Source organism: Dryas octopetala, chromosome 8 (genome assembly GCF_963921425.1).
Source record: "Dryas octopetala chromosome 8, drDryOcto1.1, whole genome shotgun sequence".
NCBI classification, from domain to species: Eukaryota; Viridiplantae; Streptophyta; class Magnoliopsida; order Rosales; family Rosaceae; genus Dryas; species Dryas octopetala.
Window position 1 is genome coordinate 18,186,241 of NC_141373.1, and position 21,096 is coordinate 18,207,336.

At 36.0% G+C, this 21,096-nt stretch overlaps 1 protein-coding gene, 1 long non-coding RNA gene and 1 pseudogene across 2 annotated transcripts; 1 reads left to right on the forward strand and 2 right to left on the reverse strand.

Moving 5' to 3' along the window:
- Nucleotides 1-2,369: 2,369 nt before the first annotated feature.
- On the reverse strand, nucleotides 2,370-7,925 carry LOC147277736 (cytochrome b-c1 complex subunit 6-1, mitochondrial-like). Its single transcript, XM_086255706.1, has 4 exons — nucleotides 7,918-7,925; nucleotides 7,742-7,826; nucleotides 2,647-2,736; nucleotides 2,370-2,565 (listed from the first exon to the last, which is right to left on the reverse strand). The coding sequence occupies exons 1-4, from the start codon at nucleotides 7,923-7,925 to the stop codon at nucleotides 2,533-2,535; spliced, it is 216 nt and encodes a 71-aa protein (XP_086111832.1). The 3' UTR covers nucleotides 2,370-2,532.
- LOC147277737 (uncharacterized) lies at nucleotides 4,141-5,251 on the reverse strand. The gene is made up of 2 exons (XR_015123991.1): nucleotides 4,808-5,251; nucleotides 4,141-4,348 (listed from the first exon to the last, which is right to left on the reverse strand). It is a non-coding gene; the product is annotated as an uncharacterized LOC147277737 (long non-coding RNA).
- A 3,773-nt stretch (nucleotides 7,926-11,698) lies between the features above and the next one.
- Nucleotides 11,699-19,616, forward strand: LOC147277738 (secreted RxLR effector protein 161 pseudogene; annotated as a pseudogene).
- The last annotated feature ends 1,480 nt before the right edge of the window (nucleotides 19,617-21,096 follow it).

Genomic DNA, 21,096 nt, shown 5'->3' on the forward strand with positions numbered 1-21,096 from the left:
AATGTGATTCCCATAATTTTTTGAGATTCAAAAGCTATCCCAAATTTTGGGTATAGACTATACCCAAAACCAAATTAAATGGCTAGCCCACCAACAAATAAAAGCTATTAAATGGCTGGCCCATCACCAAATTAAATAGCTGGCCCTCAACAAATAAATGAGTTAAATATTAATATCCTCATATTTGGATCTCAACACCATTGTGTTGGTGATCCCCAAAATCTATATTTTTACACTTTTTGATACCCAAAATTGATTTGGGCATTGGGTATTTGGGGATCACCATTGTAGAAGGCCTTAAAACTATTATTGTATCTCGTTTTCAAGATAACCAAATCCAAATATATTAAATTATTAATACATTATAGAAATTATATAAAAAATCCAAACCCCAATCCAAATCCCAAACCGAACCCAATACATTATATAAATTATATAACTTAATAAACATATTAATAATTTATTGGAGTAAACAAATGAAAAACCTATTAAATATGTTATGATTTACAAACTAGACAAATAAACTAGTCTGCTCAGTTAGTTGAGAGTTGAAGCTTCTTCAGTGAGGTCTCATGTTCGAATCAAAACATAGCCAAAATTCTATATTTTTTTATTGACAATATATATGTGTGTAAATGGGCTTTAAACCGGGCTTCGGACGGGCCGTGGGCTTCAAGGGGATGGCCCAAGCCCAGTCCAAAGGATTTTCGGGCTAAGCCATCCCAAATTTTGGGCCTGATCAGACTTCGGGCCCAATGGGCCGGATGGGCTTCGGACTTTGAGCTTTTTGGTGAGGCCTACATATTAGAATGCTTTATGCAATTTCGTAGAACTTTAAAGGAATTGGGAAATAATAAAAGGAGTAGGACCGCAAGTTTTGGAAAGCTCTATAGGAACATATTAATATTATTCAACATAAATTAATCAGTACAATCTAACGTACCAAACGAGCTCTATAAGTTCTTATTTCACTACTGCACCAAAAGAGTGTTCATATATATCAACAAGGCATATATGAAAAAAAACATATTGGCAGTTTAAATTGACTAAATTTAATAAAGGGTTTTTTTCAAATTTAATACTTAAACTTTAAACTATATTCCAACTTCATAGTTAAACTTTTATTTGATCCAATTGAATACCTAAATTTTAATTTTTTTTTGTCCAAAGAGTACCTAATCTAATTTCCATCCGATCTATTATCTGAACCCAGGGGAAAATATGTCCAAAATCATCTTATTTCTCCTCTGCCCCTACCCAACCACGCCGGCACCATCTCTTCCTTCTTTCTTCTGTTAACCTCCAGTGCAACCTACATGCCACCTCCTTCTTCATTTTTTTTTTTTTTTCTTCTGTTAACCTCAACAGAAACTCAGCAACCACTCCCTTCTGTCGGTTACACTCAGCCCTTTACTTCACTCTCACACTCTGCACTCCAATGGCGACATTTCTCTCCAATTCTCTTCCTCCTTCACTGCTCTTCTTCTTCTTCTTCTCATTATGCAATTTTGCAGCTCAGGCCGTATCGCAGAGCAGCGATCAGATGGTGAAGACCTTCATTTTCCAAGTCGACAGGCACTCTAAGCCGTCGATTTTCCCGACCCACTACCACTGGTACACATCGGAGTTCGCCGACCCACACCATCCCATACAAACCCAAGAATTTGTTTCCCTCATTCAGATCCCATCTTCTTTCTTCTTGTTCTTTTTTTTTTTTTTTTTTTTTTTTTTCTTCAGATCCCACCTCTCTTCTTATTCTACAAAACCCCATTCCCCACCCCACGTCTTCAGATCCTTCCTAGGCTGCACTGAATTTTATTTTATGCATTCATCTAATTAGTTTTTCTTTAAATTTTTCCATCCTCTCGAAGGTCAAAATGTAAATAATTGAGGATGGATGTCTCCCTAAGGCTGAAATTTAAAACAGGAGAGAGAGAGAGAGAGAGAGAGAGAGAGAGAGAGAGAGAGAGAGAGACATCTAAATTGCCATGTCAAGTCTTTGTTTGTCTAATTTTTTTAACTTGTAAATCTGTGGAGAGATAATTACAGGTGACTCCCACTGCACCAACTTTGAAACTGTATTTTATGGCCTAGAGTTGTTTTAGGCACTCTTTTATAACATCAGATGTCATGCATGCTATCAATATATTTGTATTCATTTCATAAAGTTTGTCAGCTTGAAATCAGTTTGAAATTTGGATGAGATAATTTGCACCATGGATCACACAAGTTAAAAAACACATTAAATTTTGTCTTCTGATTATACATTCAAGAGAAGCAAACATCTACTAAAATAACCATATTCAGTTCAATTTTGTCATTATTAGGTCACTATATTAAATCCATAACAGCATGTAAATGCAACCAACTCACAGAATCTTGTTTTTATTCTAATTCAACACCTCTCAACAAAATTTGAACAATGTTGGTGAGAACAAAACTTGTCCAACATCAGAGCACAAGTTCAAAAATCATATCCACTGTAAAAGAGTAACAATTAAAGGATGACAAGACCCTAAAACTGCCACTCAGTTACTTAAGCTTTCCGAATAACTTTGGTGCAACCTACATTCCAGAAGGCCATGATCAGCATATGAGCCAGAACAAAATTTTATCCACAGTATAAGAAATATAATGAAGACTTACACATTTGTCAACACAAGATATGTAGTCAAAGTACTGGCCTGTACAATGCTTGTTACCACTGTCATCACCTTCAATCCTCTTAACACATGCCTACAATAAATAGTTGAATAATTTCAGTACAATTATCAAACTGTCCAAAAAACCAAATGTGAAATCCCCTCTTTTTGTGTCCTTTGAAGTACACATATGAATACCAAAACCAAGACCTCTACCTATTATAGCATTCCATTTTCTTTCTAGTTTTTGAAATAAGGAGAAATAAATAGAAAAAAAAAAAGGTTCAAAAATTAATCTTGTTACTCAAAATGCATTACTGAGGGCATGAAACCACTTCAATTATGGCAGAAGGGAAAGGGGTGCAAAATAGTAGAAATCAAAACAAGAGGAAGACATTTTATACATATATTTTTTAAAGTTGAGCTATAATTAATGCTCAGCAGAAATAACTGCCTCATCATCTCCTCTTTGTAAGCAAGAATTAGACCAGTCTATTAAATCTAGCATAATAGTTAAAGTAGCTAGAGACTTCCCAATGTTGGCAATCATTATGATGAATTCAAACTAATGTATTCAATGCAATAACCATGGCATTTCATTGCTCGTATGGATACATGCAGTGTAATAAGTACCTGCAATGTAAGATTCAATTTGCACAAGAAGTCCAAATGTCAACAAAGTTCAAATGTTATAAATTTTGAAAGGACTTCATAGGCTATGTAATCTTGATTTCTAGACAAGAGTTGGACTCAAAGAACACCATAAATACTTCATAGTCTATGCACAATCACAATATAAAACAGCTCTGTTGTCCTTCCCTCAACAGGCTCCGTCAATAGTGGATAAAAATAGATCCTTAATGTATGCTGATTGTAAATTCAATTCTCCATCACATACACTCTAGTTTATCTTTTCACTCTTTTTGCAACTCACCACATCATCTCAACTAGGGGTGGGCACGGTCCAGTACAGTCCAGTGCTCACCCCAAACTGTAAACTGAACTGTGGAGCTAATCCAGTCCAGTCCGGTACCAGAGAACTGAAAATTTTGGCTCAGAACTGGACCAAACTGAACTGGAACAGTTCCAGTTCAGTCCAGTTCACTGTTTGGGACTGGGCCTTAGCCCAATTAAATTTTTGGGCCAAAATAATTTTAAAACATGTTTTTTTTTATAGTTTTTAATAACAACTCACAGTATTTTTTTTTAACAACAAATCAAAACATTTTTTTTAACAACAAATCAACCATTTGTTCAAATCACAATTCACAACAAATCACAACAATTCAACATTTAACAATTAACATATAAGAAATCAAGTCATCAACATTCAACCATTACATTTTTTGTACCATTCCACAACCTACAAGATATCAACCACTAACCATTTCACAACTTTAAAGACTCAAAGTGACAAACCATTTCATCACTCATCAAGTGCAAGTGCAAGTAAATTAAAAAATAACCTAATAACTTACTAACCATACACCATTGTCCAAGTGCAAATGCAAGTAAATTAAAAGATAAAAACCAACCAAAGCTAAAGAAGTACAAACCAAATACAAATTACAAACCAACCTAATACAAATTACAAAGTACAAACCAATTAAATACAAATTGAGTTACATAACTAAAAATAACACAAATGAAAATACCCTAGCCAATCATCAACCCCCTGCCACCAGCCAATTGTCTTCAAATAACTCCTGTCAAAAACCAATTGTCTTCAAATAACTCCTATCAACAACCAATTGTCATCAAACACTATAAATAAATAACTAAGCAACTAAGCAACTAAGCAACTAAACAATAGAATTCAACTTAACAAATTGGGGCTCCATCTCTCCTAACAATTTAACAGACAGATTAACAATCAAAATTATCAAACCCAACAAGTAAATCAGTAAATCAATACACCCAGCAAGTTCCAATTTTCCCAGCAAGTTCCAATTTTCCCAACAAGTAAACCCAACAAGTTTCAATTTTCCCAAACAACAAGTAAATTAGTCAATCAAAATTATCAAACCCAAATTCAAGTAAATCAGAAAATCCAACCCTAAATCCCCAAATCAAACCCTAAACCTAACCCAAAATCAAACCCTAGTTTAGTAAATTAGACAGAATGAGATACTGAGATATGAGAGATGAGAGGTGAGAGAACTTACAGTCGGGTCGAGAGGCGAGATCAAGAGCCGAGTCGAGAGGCGACGGCGAGAGGCGACGGCGAGAGGAAGATCGCGATGGACTGATCACGAGAGGAAGATCGCGACGGCGATGGCGACACACTGAGACGATCGTGGGTTTGAGACACTGAGATGTGAGAGTGAGAGGGGAGAGTGACTGACTGAGACACTGAGACGTGAGAGAGTGACTGCGAGTTGGCGACGGCGACGGCGACGGGAAGAGAGGAAGATGGCGAGGGCGAGAGGCGAGCTGCGAGCTGCGAGACTGAGAGTGATAGATGAAGGATGAGAGGCGAGCTGCGAGACTGAGAGGTGAGAGACCCAGGGACTGAGAGGTGAGACCGTGAGAGGCTGAGAGCTGATGAGATTGGAGATCGAAAGAGGGCGGCGCGACGCGAGCTTAGGGTTTGGAATTGAGTGAGTGACTGTCTGAAATTCTGAATGAGTGAATGAGTTTTGTTATATTGGAGATTGACTAAATTGACTAGATGAGTGCGTGAGTGGTTGTTTCATTTGGGGGTATTGGGGTAATATTTGATCAATTGACTAAATTAGTCTAATTGAGTAATTGGGGTTTCAAACTTTTAATTGAGTGATTACTGATTAGTGACTTCAGTGTTTGAGTTTTGTAATTAAATTGGGGTTTTAATTTTTTAAACACTTAAGTCACTTGGTTTTAATTTTTATTGGGGTTTCAATTGTGGTTATATAGTTATACTTATATAGTTGATTAGTTATATATATTATATATGTATAGAGTAATTAATATAATTTAGGATACATGGTTATAGTTGACTATGAGTCTAATTGGGGTTTCATTGGGGTTTCAATTGGGTATATAGTTACATATGTTATATACTTATATACTTATTACTTATATATAATATATGCATAGAGTAATTAACTAATTAATATATTTTAGGGGGGGTATATAGTTATAATTTTATTAGGGTATAGGGTTATAGACTTATAGTTGACTATGAGTCTAATTGGGGTTTCAATTAGGTTTATATACTTATATAATTATATATGTTATATACTTATTACTTATATATAATATATGTATAGAGTAATTAACTAATTAATATAGTTTAGGGTATATGGTTATAATGTATTAGGATATAGGGTTATAGTTGACTATGAGTCTAATTGGGGTTTCAATTGGGTATATAGTTATATATGTTATATACTTATATACTTATATACTTGTTACTTATATATAATATATGCATAGAGTAATTAACTAATTAATATATTTTAGGGGGGGTATATAGTTATAATTTTATTAGGGTATAGGGTATAGACTTATAGTTGACTATGAGTCTAATTGGGGTTTCATTGGGGTTTCAATTGGGTTTATATACTTATATAATTATATATGTTATATACTTATATACTTATTACTTATATATAATATATGTATAGAGTAATTAACTAATTAATATAGTTTAGGGTATATGGTTATAATGTATTAGGATATAGGGTTATAGTTGACTATGAGTCTAATTGGGGTTTCAATTGGGTATATAGTTATATATGTTATATACTTATATACTTATTACTTATATATAATATATGTATAGAGTAATTAACTAATTAATATAGTTTAGGGTATATAGTTATAATTGTATTAGGGTATAGGGTTATAGACTTATAGTTGACTATGAGTCTAATTGGGGTTTCATTGGGATTTCAATTGGGTTTATATGCTTATATAGTTATTAGTTATATATGTTATATACTTATTGGGTTTATATGCTTATATGTTATATAACTATATACTATACCATAGAACTATAATAATTTTAGTATATAGGGTTTAGTGTATATATAAAGAATATATTAATTGTATTATAAAAGGTGTAACTAAAATTATATACTAAAACATTATTATATATATATAATATAGGCCATAGGGTTATATAAAATATATTTTAGAGTCTAAAATATAGCTAGGTTAATATTAATTTTATTATCTAAAATGTGTAAAATGTGTGTAAACATGTTTGTAAAAATGTGTATAAAAATGTTTAAAAAGTGTATAAAATTGTATAAAAATTAAATATGTATAAAAATTAAAAATATATATTAATTATCCGGTCCAGTCCAGTCCAGTCCAGTTCTGTGAAGTGCAAAACTGGACCGGAATTGGATTGGACCGGTCCAGTCCAGTTCGGTCCCGGTGTTGACCAGTTTTGGTCAAAGCGGTTTTTTACGGTTTTTTTCCCCCCAGTTCGGTCCGGTCCACCCGGTTCCCGGTTTAAACGCCCACCCCTAATCTCAACCAACCCCATGTGAAGCTTATTGTTTAGAAATACAGTAATTCCTTCTTATAAGACCACTGGGTCCCTAATATTAAAAGGGTAAAAATAATCAATCCCATTAAAATTATGTCAAAGAACTTGCTTAATCCCTTTATTACGATATCCTGAATCTGGATATTCTGAGACTCTTATTTCGTGCTATGACCATTGCACAATTAATTTCTGTAATGTTCGCATGATATAGTTCCAAGTTAATAACTTAATATTACTAAGTTTCACATTTGTGATAAATATGATGGCCAAATTTCTTCCACTCAAGGAAAAAAAAATAAGAGAAATACGAAGCTCTCTCTCTTCAATTGGAGATTTCATTCTGGAAGCTTTGTAATTCTCATCACTTGAAGAGTAAGAAGCATGGATGTGGATACAAGACATAGGAGCAACACAATACCAATAAGTTGATATGTCGGGAAAATAAAATATGAACAGCTAAAAATAAGCTATTAATTAAATAAGTAACATATGATCCAGTTGTAAGTTCACATTAGTACTGTTCACATTAGTACAAATTCCTGATATCTTCTTGGTACTAGAAATTATAACGGCCAGATTTTTTGACAGGCCTCTAGGAACTAATACAGAATTACATCACCTGATAATCAAGCAGAGGCGTCACACATCTAGGCTGGCAAGAGTCCTCAAGATACTTCTTTTGTTCAGCAAGTTCCTCATCCGCCCTTAATAGAGTAAATAGAAGGATAGATAGATAAGAGAGAGATCCATGAAGAAATCAACATAATTGTATAAAGTGCAACGGATGACATTTACAAACACATTCTTGCAACTACAACAATGCCTATTCAAATATTGCTAATAAGCAATACATTGATAAGGACAAGTAAACAACAATCCTACCAAACCAAAGTGATTTAAAAAACAAATGGGTCTCTCCGTTTTGTACATAGGAAATCCTGAAAGAAAGGTCAACACCCTAAGATTTGTAGGACAACCCAATATGAAAATTTGGTGTTTCTTGACCACTCAATTTCTGTTAGACTGTTTGGTTAACAGCTTAGTGTTCCGGGTTTTTTAGTTAATTACTCTGTTAATAAGTCCTATTCTTTAGGGACTAGTTGTTTGTGTTTGTGACGGTTTCCTCTTAGGCTGTTACCACGTTTTAGGTTGTTGCAAACGTGGGTTGTTATTTGATTTTATCTCTTTGTAAAAGGCTTTATAAGCCTGCAGTTTGTTATCAATAATAGTACTTTTTCATTCGAGCTTGTGTGTTATAGCTTCTTTGAGTGTACCCAACAATTGGTATCAGAGCTCCATCACAGGGGGCCTGATTGTGAGTGTGTGTGGAAAGAAACCGCAGTTTTCTTTCAGAGCAAGGGAGTAAAGCAGAATGGCAGAGAGCAGTGGTTTTGTGCAGCCGGCCATTCCCAAATTTGACGGACATTACGATCATTGGGCAATGTTGATGGAGAATTTTCTCCGTTCCAAGGAATATTGGGATCTCATAGAGAATGGGATTTCGGTGGTATCGATCGAGGACCAGGGAGAAGCACAACGCAATTTGATCGAGGGGCAGAAGCTGAAGGACTTAAAGGTAACGAATTACCTTTTTCAAGCTATAGATCGGAATATCATGGAGACTATACTCGACAGAGACACATCAAAGAGTATTTGGGACTCCATGAAACAGAAATACCAAGGCTCTACCAAGGTGAAGAAGGCAAAGTTGCAAGCACTTCGGAGGGACTTTGAGACTCTCCCCATGAAGGAGGGCGAGACTGTTGATAATTTCTTTGCTCGTACTCTCACTATAGCCAACAAAATGAAGGCTCTTGGTGAGACAATGAGCCAAACCATCATCAATGAGAAAGTTTTGAGGTCCATGACTTCAAAATATGATTATGTGGTTTGCTCGATCAATTGAAGAATCCAATGATTTGAACACACTGACCATTGATGAGTTGCAGAGCAATTTGCTGGTCCATGAACAAAGAATGAATGGCCATCGAGGAGAGGAGAAGAGGTCGAGGGGCGTTCAGAGGAGGAAGAAGAGGTCGTGGCAGACAACCTTTCAACAAAGCCATTATCGAGTGCTTTAAGTGTCACAAATTAGGACACTTTCAGTATGAGTGTCCCAGTTGGGAGAAGGGAGCCAACTATGCAGAACTAGATGAAGGAAAAGAGATGCTATTAATGTCCTATGTAGAGCTTAACCATGCTAAAAGAGAAGAGATCTAGTTCCTCGATTCAGGATGCAGTAATCATATGAGTGGAAATAAAGAATGGTTCTCGGATTTGGATGTTCAATTCAGGCAAACTGTGAAACTAGGCAACAACTCAAGGATGGCAGTTGTGGGCAAAGGAAACGTTTGAATGCAAGTGAATGGAATCACTCAGGTAATCTCTGAGGTCTATTACATTCCTGAGTTGAAAAAGGCAGCTTCAAGAAAAAGGTGTGGCAATTCTGATTCAACATGGGGAGTGCAAAGTTTTTCATCCTAGTAAGGGTCTAATTATTCAGTCCAAGATGAGCGCGAACAGGATGTTTGTTGTGCTTGCAGCAATGGTGCCTAAAACTACAACTTGTTTTCAGGTTGTGACAGAGAATGAGAGTTATTTATGGCACTGCAAATTCGGACACTTGAGCTTCAAAGGGTTGAGAACCCTTCAATACAAAAAGATGGTCAGTGGTTTGCCTTCTCTTACAACTCCTGCAAAGTTATGCACAGTGTGTTTGGTTGGAAAGCAGCACAGGGAATCCATTCCAAAAAGAAGTCTATGGAGGGCATCACAGAAACTGGAGCTGGTACATGCCGACATATGTGGCCCCATAAAGCCTGCATCAAACAGCAACAAGAGGTATTTCTTGAGTTTTATCGATGACTTTAGTCGTAAGACTTGGATTTACTTGTTGCATGAAAAATCAGAGACTTTTACCATGTTTAGAAGTTTTAAAGCTTGCGTTGAAAAGGAATCAGGTGCCTACCTTAAATGTTTGAGGACTGACAGAGGTGGTGAGTTCACCTCAAATGAGTTTGGGGAGTTTTGTAAGGCAAATGGCATGACCAGGCAATTAACCACAACCTATACTCCTCAGCAAAACGGAGTTGCTGAGAGGAAGAATAGGACTGTGATGAATTTGGTGCGTTGTATGCTCACTGAGAAGCAGGTTCCAAAAGCTTTCTGGCCAGAAGCTGTGAGATGGTGTGTGCATGTTCTCAACAGGTGTCCTACTTTAACTGTGCAAAATAGAACTCCAGAGGAAACATGGAGTGGTATGAAGCCCACAGTAGAATATTTCAGAGTTTTTGGTTGCTTAGCTCATGTGCACGTACCAGACCAGAAAAGAATCAAGTTGGATGACAAAAGCATTCAGTGTGTTTTATTGGGAGTGAGCGATGAGTCGAAAGCTTATAGATTGTTTGATCCGGTCTCTAAGAAGATAATTGTTAGTAGGGACGTTGTTTTTGAGGAGAACAATGGCTAGAATTGGGACATGAGCAGAGAAGAAATGATTTCGGATGTGTTAGAGTAGGGTGATAGTGAAGAAGAAGACGATGTAGCTGAAAATGAAGGGGAACCTGGAGCAGAAGTTAACGAAAATGAAGAAGCTGGCTCAAATGACACAAACGAAGCAAACGAAGCTAGTTCAAGCGGCACAAGCTCACCTTCCAGTGAGTCACATGATGAGAATTCCTCGGGTCCAGTTGAAGGGAGGGCAAGACGAGTTCCACTTTGGATGCAAGATTATGAAACCGAAGAGGGTCTGTCAGAAGAAGAAGACTTGAGAGCCATGATGATTCACACAGAAGCTGATCCCATTACATTCGAGGAAGCCGTGAAGAGTAAGAAATGGAGAGATGCTATGAATGCAGAGATTGAGGCTATTGAACGTAATAAAACATGAGATTTGACTATTCTACCTGAAGAAGTGAAGACCATTGGAGTTAAATGGGTTTTTAAAACAAAACTCAATGAAAGTGGTGAGATAGACAAGTGCAAGGCCAGACTTGTGGCAAAGGGTTATGCACAACAATATAGGATTGATTACACAGAAGTTTATGCTCCAGTTGCAAGACTAGATACCATACGTTTGGTAGTTGCTCTAGCAACTCAAGAAGGTTGAAGTATTTTTCAGCTTGATGTGAAGAGCGCATTTCTGCATGGTGAGCTCAATGAGGAAGTGTTTGTCCAACAGCCTCAGGGATATGAGAAGAAGGGAGAGGAACACAAGGTTTATAAGCTGAATAAGGCGCTGTATGGTCTCAAACAAGATCCACGAGCTTGGTACAGCAAAATTGAGACCTATTTTGCTAAAGAAGGCTTCGAAAAGTGTCATTGTGAACACACCCTATTTACAAAGTCGAAGGAAGAAGGTAAGCTCTTAATTGTTAGTCTTTATGTAGATGATTTAATTTTTACTGGGAATGACAGGGGTATGTGTGAAGAGTTTAAGAAGTCAATGATGTTAGAGTTTGACATGTCAGACTTGGGAAAGATGAGATATTTTCTGGGGGTTGAAGTAATACAAAATTCTGATGGGATTTATGTGTGTCAAATAAAGTATGCTCATGAAGTTTTAGAAAGATTTGGCATGGACAAAAGCAACTTGGTGAAGAACCCCATAGTTTCAGGTTGCAAATTGTCAAAAGACGAGAAGGGAGCTAAGGTTGATGCAAGTGTGCTTAAGCAGGTGGTTGGCAGTCTTATGTATTTAACTGCAACCAGACCTGATTTGATGTATGGTGTGAGTCTTATCAGCAGGTTCATGTCGTGTCCTACAGAGCAACACTGGTTGGCAGTGAAAAGATTACTTAGATACTTGAAAGGAACGACTGATCTGGGAATTTTCTACAAGAAAGGAGGCTGTAAGCAACTCACAGCCTATTCAGATAGTGATTTTGCTGGAGATATAGATGATCGCAAGAGTACTTCAGGGTGTGTATTCATGTTTAGTTCTCGAGCGGTGTCATGGTCATCCAAAAAAAACAGCCTGTGGTTAGCTTATCCACCACTGAAGCCGAGTATATTGCTGCTGCCTCATGCGCCTGTCAGTGTGTTTGGTTAAGAAGAGTTTTAGAGAAGCTTGGTCATGTGCCGGAGAAGTGTACTACAATTTTGTGTGATAACAGTTCAAGTATAAAACTCTCCAAGAATCCTGTTCTTCATGGCAGAAGCAAGCACATTGACATCAGGTTTCATTTTCTTCGTGAATTGGTAAGAGATGGTGTGGTTGATTTGAGTTATTGTAATACTCAAGACCAGGCTGCTGACATTATGACAAAGCCGCTCAGGTTGGAGGTATTTTTGAAGCTTCGAAGATTGCTGGGCGTGTGTGAAGTTCCTAATATAAACTGAATGCATTCTACATACAGTTTAAGGGAGGGAATGTTAGACTGTTTGGTTAACAGCTTAGTGTTCCGGGTTTTTTAGTTAATTACTCTGTTAATAAGTCCTATTCTTTAGGGACTAGTTGTTTGTGTTTTTGACGATTTCCTCTTAGTCTGTTACCACGTTTTAGGTTGTTGCAAACGTGGGTTGTTATTTGATTTTATCTCTTTGTAAAAGGCTTTATAAGCCTGCAGTTTGTTATCAATAATAGTACTTTTTCATTCAAGCTTGTGTGTTATAGCTTCTTTGAGTGTACCCAACAATTTCTCCATCCATGCGTAATATCATGTAAATAAGAAAAAGCAAGAAGCACATCAAGTCTCAAAATATGAGCTCTAATCAAGACATAGTACTAAATTAAAATGATATATTAAGAAAATAAAAAAATAAAAAAAATACAGACAAACCCAAGTCCCAGATACTCACATAGAAATGAACCAAAAAGCTGTCAGATTTCCTGCATAGAAATAAGAAAAAGAAATCGATAAAAAAAGTGGAAATTGTAACTTTTTTTTTTTTTTTTTTTTTATGAACGTATAATTTTAGGGGAGAAAAGAAGAAGGGTACCTCCTGAATCGAAGAGAAAGATCGAGTGCTGAATTTGTAATCGAATCCCAGAAGAGAGAGAGAGACCGCGAAAGGAAATGAAACTTTTAAACAACTAGGACACCCGAGCCTTTTTGTTTTGGGCCTGGGTCAAGCGTTCAGGCATCCAGCTTGTACCAGATGAATTATAATTGATACAATACCACGTTCTATAATTAGTTTATGTATAAGAGGAAATTACAGATTTGATCTACTTATTTTATATCTAATTTAATTTTGTTCTATGATCCTTTTTAAGTTCTGTTTTGGTTACTAATTGTTTCATTTGTTCAATAAAGGTTCAGATTTGTGACTTTAAATCTTTTAGGTTGTGTTTTCTTCAATTATAATTGAAGTATAAGTTATATTTCATCATTTATTAGTCATAAAAACAAATTTGGAATATTAGAATCTAAAAGAATTGAGATTATGTGAAGTTTGAAAAATTGACAGTTTCGGGTACCCTACTTTGGGGTCAATTATCTTGTTTTAGAACTCCAATTTGAATGATCTTTATATGGTTGTAAAGAAGAAATGCATAGCTTTAAAACAAGTATATGTTTGCTGAATTTGGGTGAGATTTGATAGGGTAAAAGACAGACCAAATTTTAAAATAAATATGGACCTTTATTGAACAAGTGGAACAATTAGTGGACCAAAACAGAACTTAAAAAAAATTGTGAACCAAAATTGAACTAGGTATAAAATAACTGGACTAAATCTGTAACTTTCTCTATGTATTATAATAGAGTAATATTATTTGGATCAAATTAAATGACCAAATGAGAGGATCAAGTGAGGTGTCAACTTGGGGGTGGTCTTTATCTTCATATCTACCTATGTGACACCTCACTTGATCTCTCTCATTTGGTCATTTAATTTGGTTCAAATAACATTACTCATTATAATATGAGTGAATGTTATTAATAATATACCCTATAAATATAAACATATCATTTAATAATATTCTTACACGTTTAATTAGTTATACCACATGATGATATATCGGTTATATCCAATAATTTTTCAATAACCACCATTTATCTATCAAACTCAAAAGTCAAAAGTTATGGCCCCTACTTTTTGGTTATTGTTGTAATTCTTATTTTCCAGAAATCCTTGCTTTATTTTGGACTTTTTTATAGTGGAGAAAAGACCCAAAAATATGAACAATACTTCTCTGAGTCTTTGGAGGAGCTCCTCCGACTCACAAGAACATGTCCTTTTTAGTTTGACTTTTTTCATTCTAAACAAATAAAAAATTAATTCATAAATTAAATGAAAAGATAAAAAAAGATATGCATCATGAGGAGGGGTTGGAGAAGCTCCTCCAACTAGGGACTGAGGAAAGTATTGTTACAAAAATATTCCAAAAACTTTCTAGTTTCTTCGACTAATTTCCCTTCTTCATGCAAAACCCATTTCACTCTTGTATCTCATCACAGTTTGACCAATCAAGAGAGAGAGAGAGAGAGAGAGAGAGAAAGAGAAAGAGGTAAGGGGAGGAGTGAAAGTGACAGCAGAGTATACGACGTCATAAAGTAATTTGTTACAGTAAGCTGTAGGCCAAATTTGCGTCACTGAGAATTGAAATTTGCTTTGAGAAGCTTTGCTGAGCAAAGCTCTACTCTCTGTTGAAAACCCATTTGTGTTTTTTCCTTCTTTTGGGCTAATTCAGAGTATTGGAGTCAAACCCACAGGTTCAGAGTTCGGAAGAAGCGAAAAATTATGGTAATTTTTGCTCTAACTTCTTTGCATTTTGTTCTACGGTGTTTGGTAACTGAGAAAATAAACGACTTTTTAGAAGAAAATATGGGTCTTTTTCTTGTTTGGAAATTTTAAGGAGGAGGAAAATGTTGTACATTTAGGTTTATTTTCTAGTTTGTTTTCACTCAGTATCTTGGTAAGCAAATTGACCATTGAGTTGTTGGAATATTAATCAAAAATATGGATTTGATAACAAGAAATTTCAATAATAGATAATAATAATAATACAATAAAATATATACACACTTTAAATAAGTAAAAGGAAAAATAGACACAAAGAAATACTAACTAATTGTGATTAAGGCTTGCAAATTGCAATGTCCTAAAGACAGAATTTCGCCCCTGCACTTGTGCTTGCAATTCCTTTGGCGTTCGTCCTCCCAGGATACAACAATCAATAATTCTAAATTAAAACACTACAACTTTGAACTCTAGCAAACCAATTATATATTTGTACTCTCTTTAGTAAATGATAGGAGGACAAGAATAGAGTGACAAGAAACTAAAAAATTACTTAATCCATAATACAGAGCATCATGGGTTTATATAGAACCCAAGAGATGCTTGCGAAAGAACACGACTAAACACTAAACAATACACATGGTGGTTGTTGACAAAGAAAGATGCAACTTTTGCATCAGACATATCCTTGTGAAGAAGCACAACCAACTACTGCAATATGTGGCACTGCTTGGCAAAAGGAAAGTGACTGCATCATTTGAATATTGCAATTGTTGGATTGTCAACAACACTTTTCAATTTTCATGCAATATTAGAAATTAAATATTATAATATAAAATAAATATTATAACATATAATTTCCAACAATCCCCCACGTGAATGAAAAATTGACAGGAAATAAAGAGTACTTGCAGACAAGAGATGCATTTGAAGAGGTGTCTTTTGAACTTGAACCTTTCATAGTGAGGACCTATCGGATTTACTTGGTGAATTAGTAAACTTAAGTCTTGAACTGTTCACCGTTAGTGTAACACCAAGACAATAAGACTCACACATCTCTTATCCTAATATATTATGGTTCATACGGTTGTGTTCGTTTTGGTCCTGAACAATTCCCGGATTCATGAGAGCTATAGAGAATTTATCCATATCATTCGCATAGAAGCGACCCACTTCTACTCTCACATAGGTGACACTAATTAAGAATACTCTGCTATATTCCTCTTGATACAAGATTTTAGCATCATTAAATATAAATATATACCTTCATCAACAACATGCAAATAACACACTTTTCATCATAGAAATGGGATAATGTGTTAAAAACTTGTGAATCATACCCAACTAGTTTGCCTATTAAACCTAGGCCATGGGATCTCTAATCAACTAGGTTAGGTGTAACGACCCGACCCAAAGTTGACTTTTAAAACTAAGAGACTTTCGTCTTTGACCTTGGGTCCGTTTGATAGATCCCGAGCCTACGAGTTCGTAGACACGCGGCACGCGTCAATCGGAGCTACAGTTTGAAAGATACGAGCATTTGAAGAGAAGGGCAATTTTGTAATTTGGTAGGAGTGGGTTTTAAATACCCAAAATCTAGAAATTTCTGGACATTCTCTCTCCTCTCTCCCCGATCCTCTCCCTCTCCCGCGTGTCTCTCCCTCTCTCACTCTCGCCGATCTGCCACCGGCGCGTGGCGGCGCGTCCGGCGGCGGATGGGCTGGGTTTTCGGCCCACCAGCATCGCCGCCCTCTCCTCTCTCTACCCCTGGCCTCCGTTCAACCCAGAAAAGCCCCGAAAACCCGAAACCCAGTCTAGACCCGATTTGAGCCTCGCCGTCGATCTGACTGTTCCGGCTAGATTTGGGTGGCCGGACCCACTGGGTCTTGTTCGCCTCACCACGGCGAGTTCAACCGTGGTGTCCTCCTGCTCCGATGATGCTCCACGACGGAGCAATGAGCTCGGGAAGCCAAGTCGGCCGCCAGCTTCCGCCGCCGTTTTCGGCCATTTCCGGTGAGATTTGGCCGTCGGTCAAGTTGTCAAAAATGATCCTCGAGGTACACGGGCTCGGGAAATCTCATTCCCGATGCCGTTATGCTGCCGGATTTGGTATCCAAGCAATGGCACTGTGAAGGGTATTTCGGTCTTTTACGTAGTTGAATTGTAAATGATACTTATCGGATTTTAATGTAGAGTACTATTATTGAATGGTCTGTTTTATGTGTTTGTTGCTTTATGTTAGGAAGGCTAAGGGTAGGATTTGGATCATGAGAATGAATTGATGAGGATCTGAGGTTAAGGAATTAATTTGGAATTTTAGAGTTTGTCCTGAGGATAATGGCTGAATTAGGAAAGAAAGGTTTATTGTAGAAGTAAATAAATGATGATTAGGTGACTATTATACCGATTTGATCGAATCGAGTATTGAGAAAGTATTGGTATGATTTGAGTGACAAACAAGTGGAGGGTCGTGAGTAGGAATCAGTCTCGGAAAGGTTTCGGGGTAGTTCGGAGTAAACAATGAGTGGATTTTGGTTATGATTGATTATTTATACAATGTTGTTTAAGACGTTGTGATTTGAGGAGAGACACCTTCTTTTGATGAGTGGTTAAAGGCTGCTGTGTAAATGCACGTGTTGACCGGTCGAGCCTGCTCGTTCGGAGAGACCCCTCCGTACGAGATTGTGGCCAGGATACGAGCCTGCTCGTTCGGAGAGACCCCTCCGTACGAGATTGTGGCCAGGATACGAGTCTGCTCTTACAGAATGACCTCTATGTGCGAGATTATGGCTAGGATTTGAGCCTGCCCGAGTGCGGGATTGTGGCCAGGACATTTTCTACAGTACAGGTACGAGAATGATGTGAGTTTTAAGAATAAGTGTTTTGAGATATCAGATTTCAAAGATAAATTCAGTTCAGAGTTTGATTTACGGTTGAGGGGATGTAAAAAAAAATGGTTTTGAAAGAAGAGATTTTTTTGAAAGTAGTTATAAAGCTAGAGGATTTCCATGAAACGAAGTGTGTGAAATTAGATAGATGGTTGTTTGGTTGCTTGTATTGCATTTGTTTGCTAGGACTTAGTAAAGTCTAGGCTTGAATCGTGAGGACGGAAATGATAGTGTCTATGCGTTGAGGATATTAATTAGAATGTGAATTTGAGGAATTTGGTTCATCTTGTTGCTTGGATGATTGGTGATGGAACTATTATGCAATTGAATAATTATGGATTTTTGTGGATTATTTATTGAGTATGGAATTGAAGAAATTATTGAGGAAGCAGTGGGGAGAAGACGAGACAGTGGGACCCAGAGAGATTTATTTAATTGTTCTTACTCAGTGGTTTGTTGAAATGTTTTTGATAGAATTATATTTACTTATGTTGTTGTGTATGGCTCAAAAGTAAGAGAAAGCAGATTTAACAGTTTGATGTTCAGTATTTTCATGAGCTCGAGGTTGTGAGGCGTTACATTAGGTTTCCGCCAGGTTGATTCATTGAATTGGCTTTAGCCCCATTCCCCTCGATATGAATTTTACTTACTATCTTGGTAAACCTTTCGTTAGCGGATCCGCCATATTTTCTTTTGATTTAATATAATCAATAGAAATTATTCCATTAGAGAGCAACTGCTTGATAGTGTTATGTCAGCGTCTAATATGTCTTGATTTTCTATTATAGACATTATTTTTAGCCCTTTCTTGTGTAGCTAAACTATCACAATGTATACATATGGCTGTAACAGGCTTAGGCCATAAAAGAATATCCTCCAAAAAATTCTGAAGCCACTCTGCTTCCTCACCAGTCTTATCTAAGGCTATGAATTCAGACTCGATCCATTGTGGATCTAGCAATGCAAGTTTGTTTGGAGGATTTCCAAGATACTGTAGCACCTCTTAATGTAAACACATATCCACTTGTGGATTTTGACTCCATACTATCAGAGATCCAATTAGCATCACTAAATCCTTCTAGTACAGGTGGGTACCTTGTATAATGTAGTCCATAATCAATGGTGTACCTTAAGTATCTTAGTACCTTGACTAATGCATCCTAATGATCATTTCCTGGATTGCTTGTGTATCTACTAAGTCTGTTTATTGAATAAGCAATATCTGGTCTAGTGCAATTCATGATATACATTAGACTTCCGATTATTAGAGAATATTTTAACTGTGATACACTTTCACCATCATTTTTCTTTAGTTTGCAGTTGGCATCAAAAAGAGTTAGAACATGTTTGCAGTCATATTGACCAAACTTTTTAAACACCTTTTCTATATAATGGGATTGAGTAAGAATATATCCATCAGAATTTTTCTTCATTTGAATTCCTAAAATAACATTGGCTAGACCTAAGTCTTTCATGTCAAAATTGGAACTCAACAATTTCTTGGTGGAATTTATTATATCCTTGTTAGTCCCCATTATAAGCATGTCATCTACATACAAACATACAATGACACAAGAATCTTTAATTTCATTGATGTAGACACATTTATCACATTCGTTTATTCTAAAACCATGTATCAACATTGTATGGTCAAATTTTTCATGCCATTGCTTTGGCGCTTGTTAAAGTCCATATAAGGACTTAATAAGTCTACAAACTTTCTTTTCTTGGCCTTTTACCACACCCTTCGGGTTGTTTCATATAGATTTTTTCATCCAAATCTCCATTTAAGAAAACCGTCTTACATCCATTTGGTGTATTTCCAAGTTATGGATTGCTACTATTGCAATCAACATCCTAATAGATGTGATTCTTGTAACAGGAGAGTATGTGTCAAAGAAATCCAATCCTTCTTTTTGACGGTACCCTTTGGCTACTAAACGTGCCTTATACTTATCAATGGTACCATCAGATTTTAATTTTTTCTTAAAAATCCATTTATATCCAATTGGTTTATTACCTGGAGGTAAATCAACCAATTCCCATGTATAATTTTGCATAATGGATTCTATCTCACTGTTAATAGCCTCCTTCCAAAAAGGTGCCTCAGGAGTAGACATGGCTTCCTTAAAGGTTTGTGGCTCAACCTCACTTAAAAATGTAAGAAAATCAGGTCCAAAATCTTTATGTGTTCTAGTTCTTTTACTTCTTCTAGGTTCTATGTCAATTTCTTGATCACCAGAAGAATTAAGAACATTCTCATGTGTTCTCTTTTTACTAGAACTGGACCTATCTTATTTGAATGGAAAAACATCTTCAAAAAATTCAACATTAATAGATTCTATTATAGTATTATTATGAATATCAGGAACTTCAGAATTAACTACTAAGAACCTATATGCTGCACTATTTGATGCGAATCCAATAAAGACACAATCAATTATTTAGGTCCTAGTTTAGTCCTTTTAGGTAAAGGTATTTGTACTTTTGCAAGACACCCCCACATTTTAAGTGTCTTATAGGTAGGCAACCTTCCTTTTCACAACTTGTAAGGAGACATATTAATCTTCTTACGTGGAATTTTATTTAAAATGGTGTTTGTTGTAAGTAATGTTTCCCCCCACAGATTGTGTGGAAGCCCAGAACTATTTAACATAGAATTTATCATATCTTTGAGTGTTCTATTTTTCCGCTCAGCGACACCATTTTGTTGGGGTGTATATGGTGCAGTAGTTTGATGAACTATTCCATGAGATGCACAAAATTCTGAAAAAGCAGTGGATTCATATTCCTTCTATCAGATCTAAGCACCTTAATAGTTCTATTAAGTTGATTCTCAACTTCTGCCTTATATGTCTTAAACATATCTAAGGCCTCATCTTTGCTATTAATCAAATAGACATAGCAAAATCTACTGCAGTCATCTATAAAAGTAATAAAATATTATTTTCCACCTCGAGTTGGTGTTGATTTAAAATCACATTGATCACTATGAATTAAACCATGCAAGCAACTCACTGGACCTTTCAATTGACTTAAAATTCTTTCTAACAAACTTAGATTCAGTACAAACTTCACATTTATAATTTTTGTCTATGTTGAATTTAGGCAATAATTCTAAATTAACCATCCTATAAAGAGAACAAAAATTCACATGGCCTAATCTAGCATGCCAAACATCAAATAACTCAGCAATATAAATAGAAGAAATATTACTATTATTATTATTGAAAGAATGTGTTACATTAAGTTTAAATAATTCATCAGCCAAATATCCCTTTCCCACAAACATACCCCCTTTAGTAAGAACAAACTTGTCAGATTCAAAGACAAGTTTGACGCCCTTATTGCTTAACAGGGGTCCTGAGACTAAATTCTTGCGAATGTCAGGAACATGTAG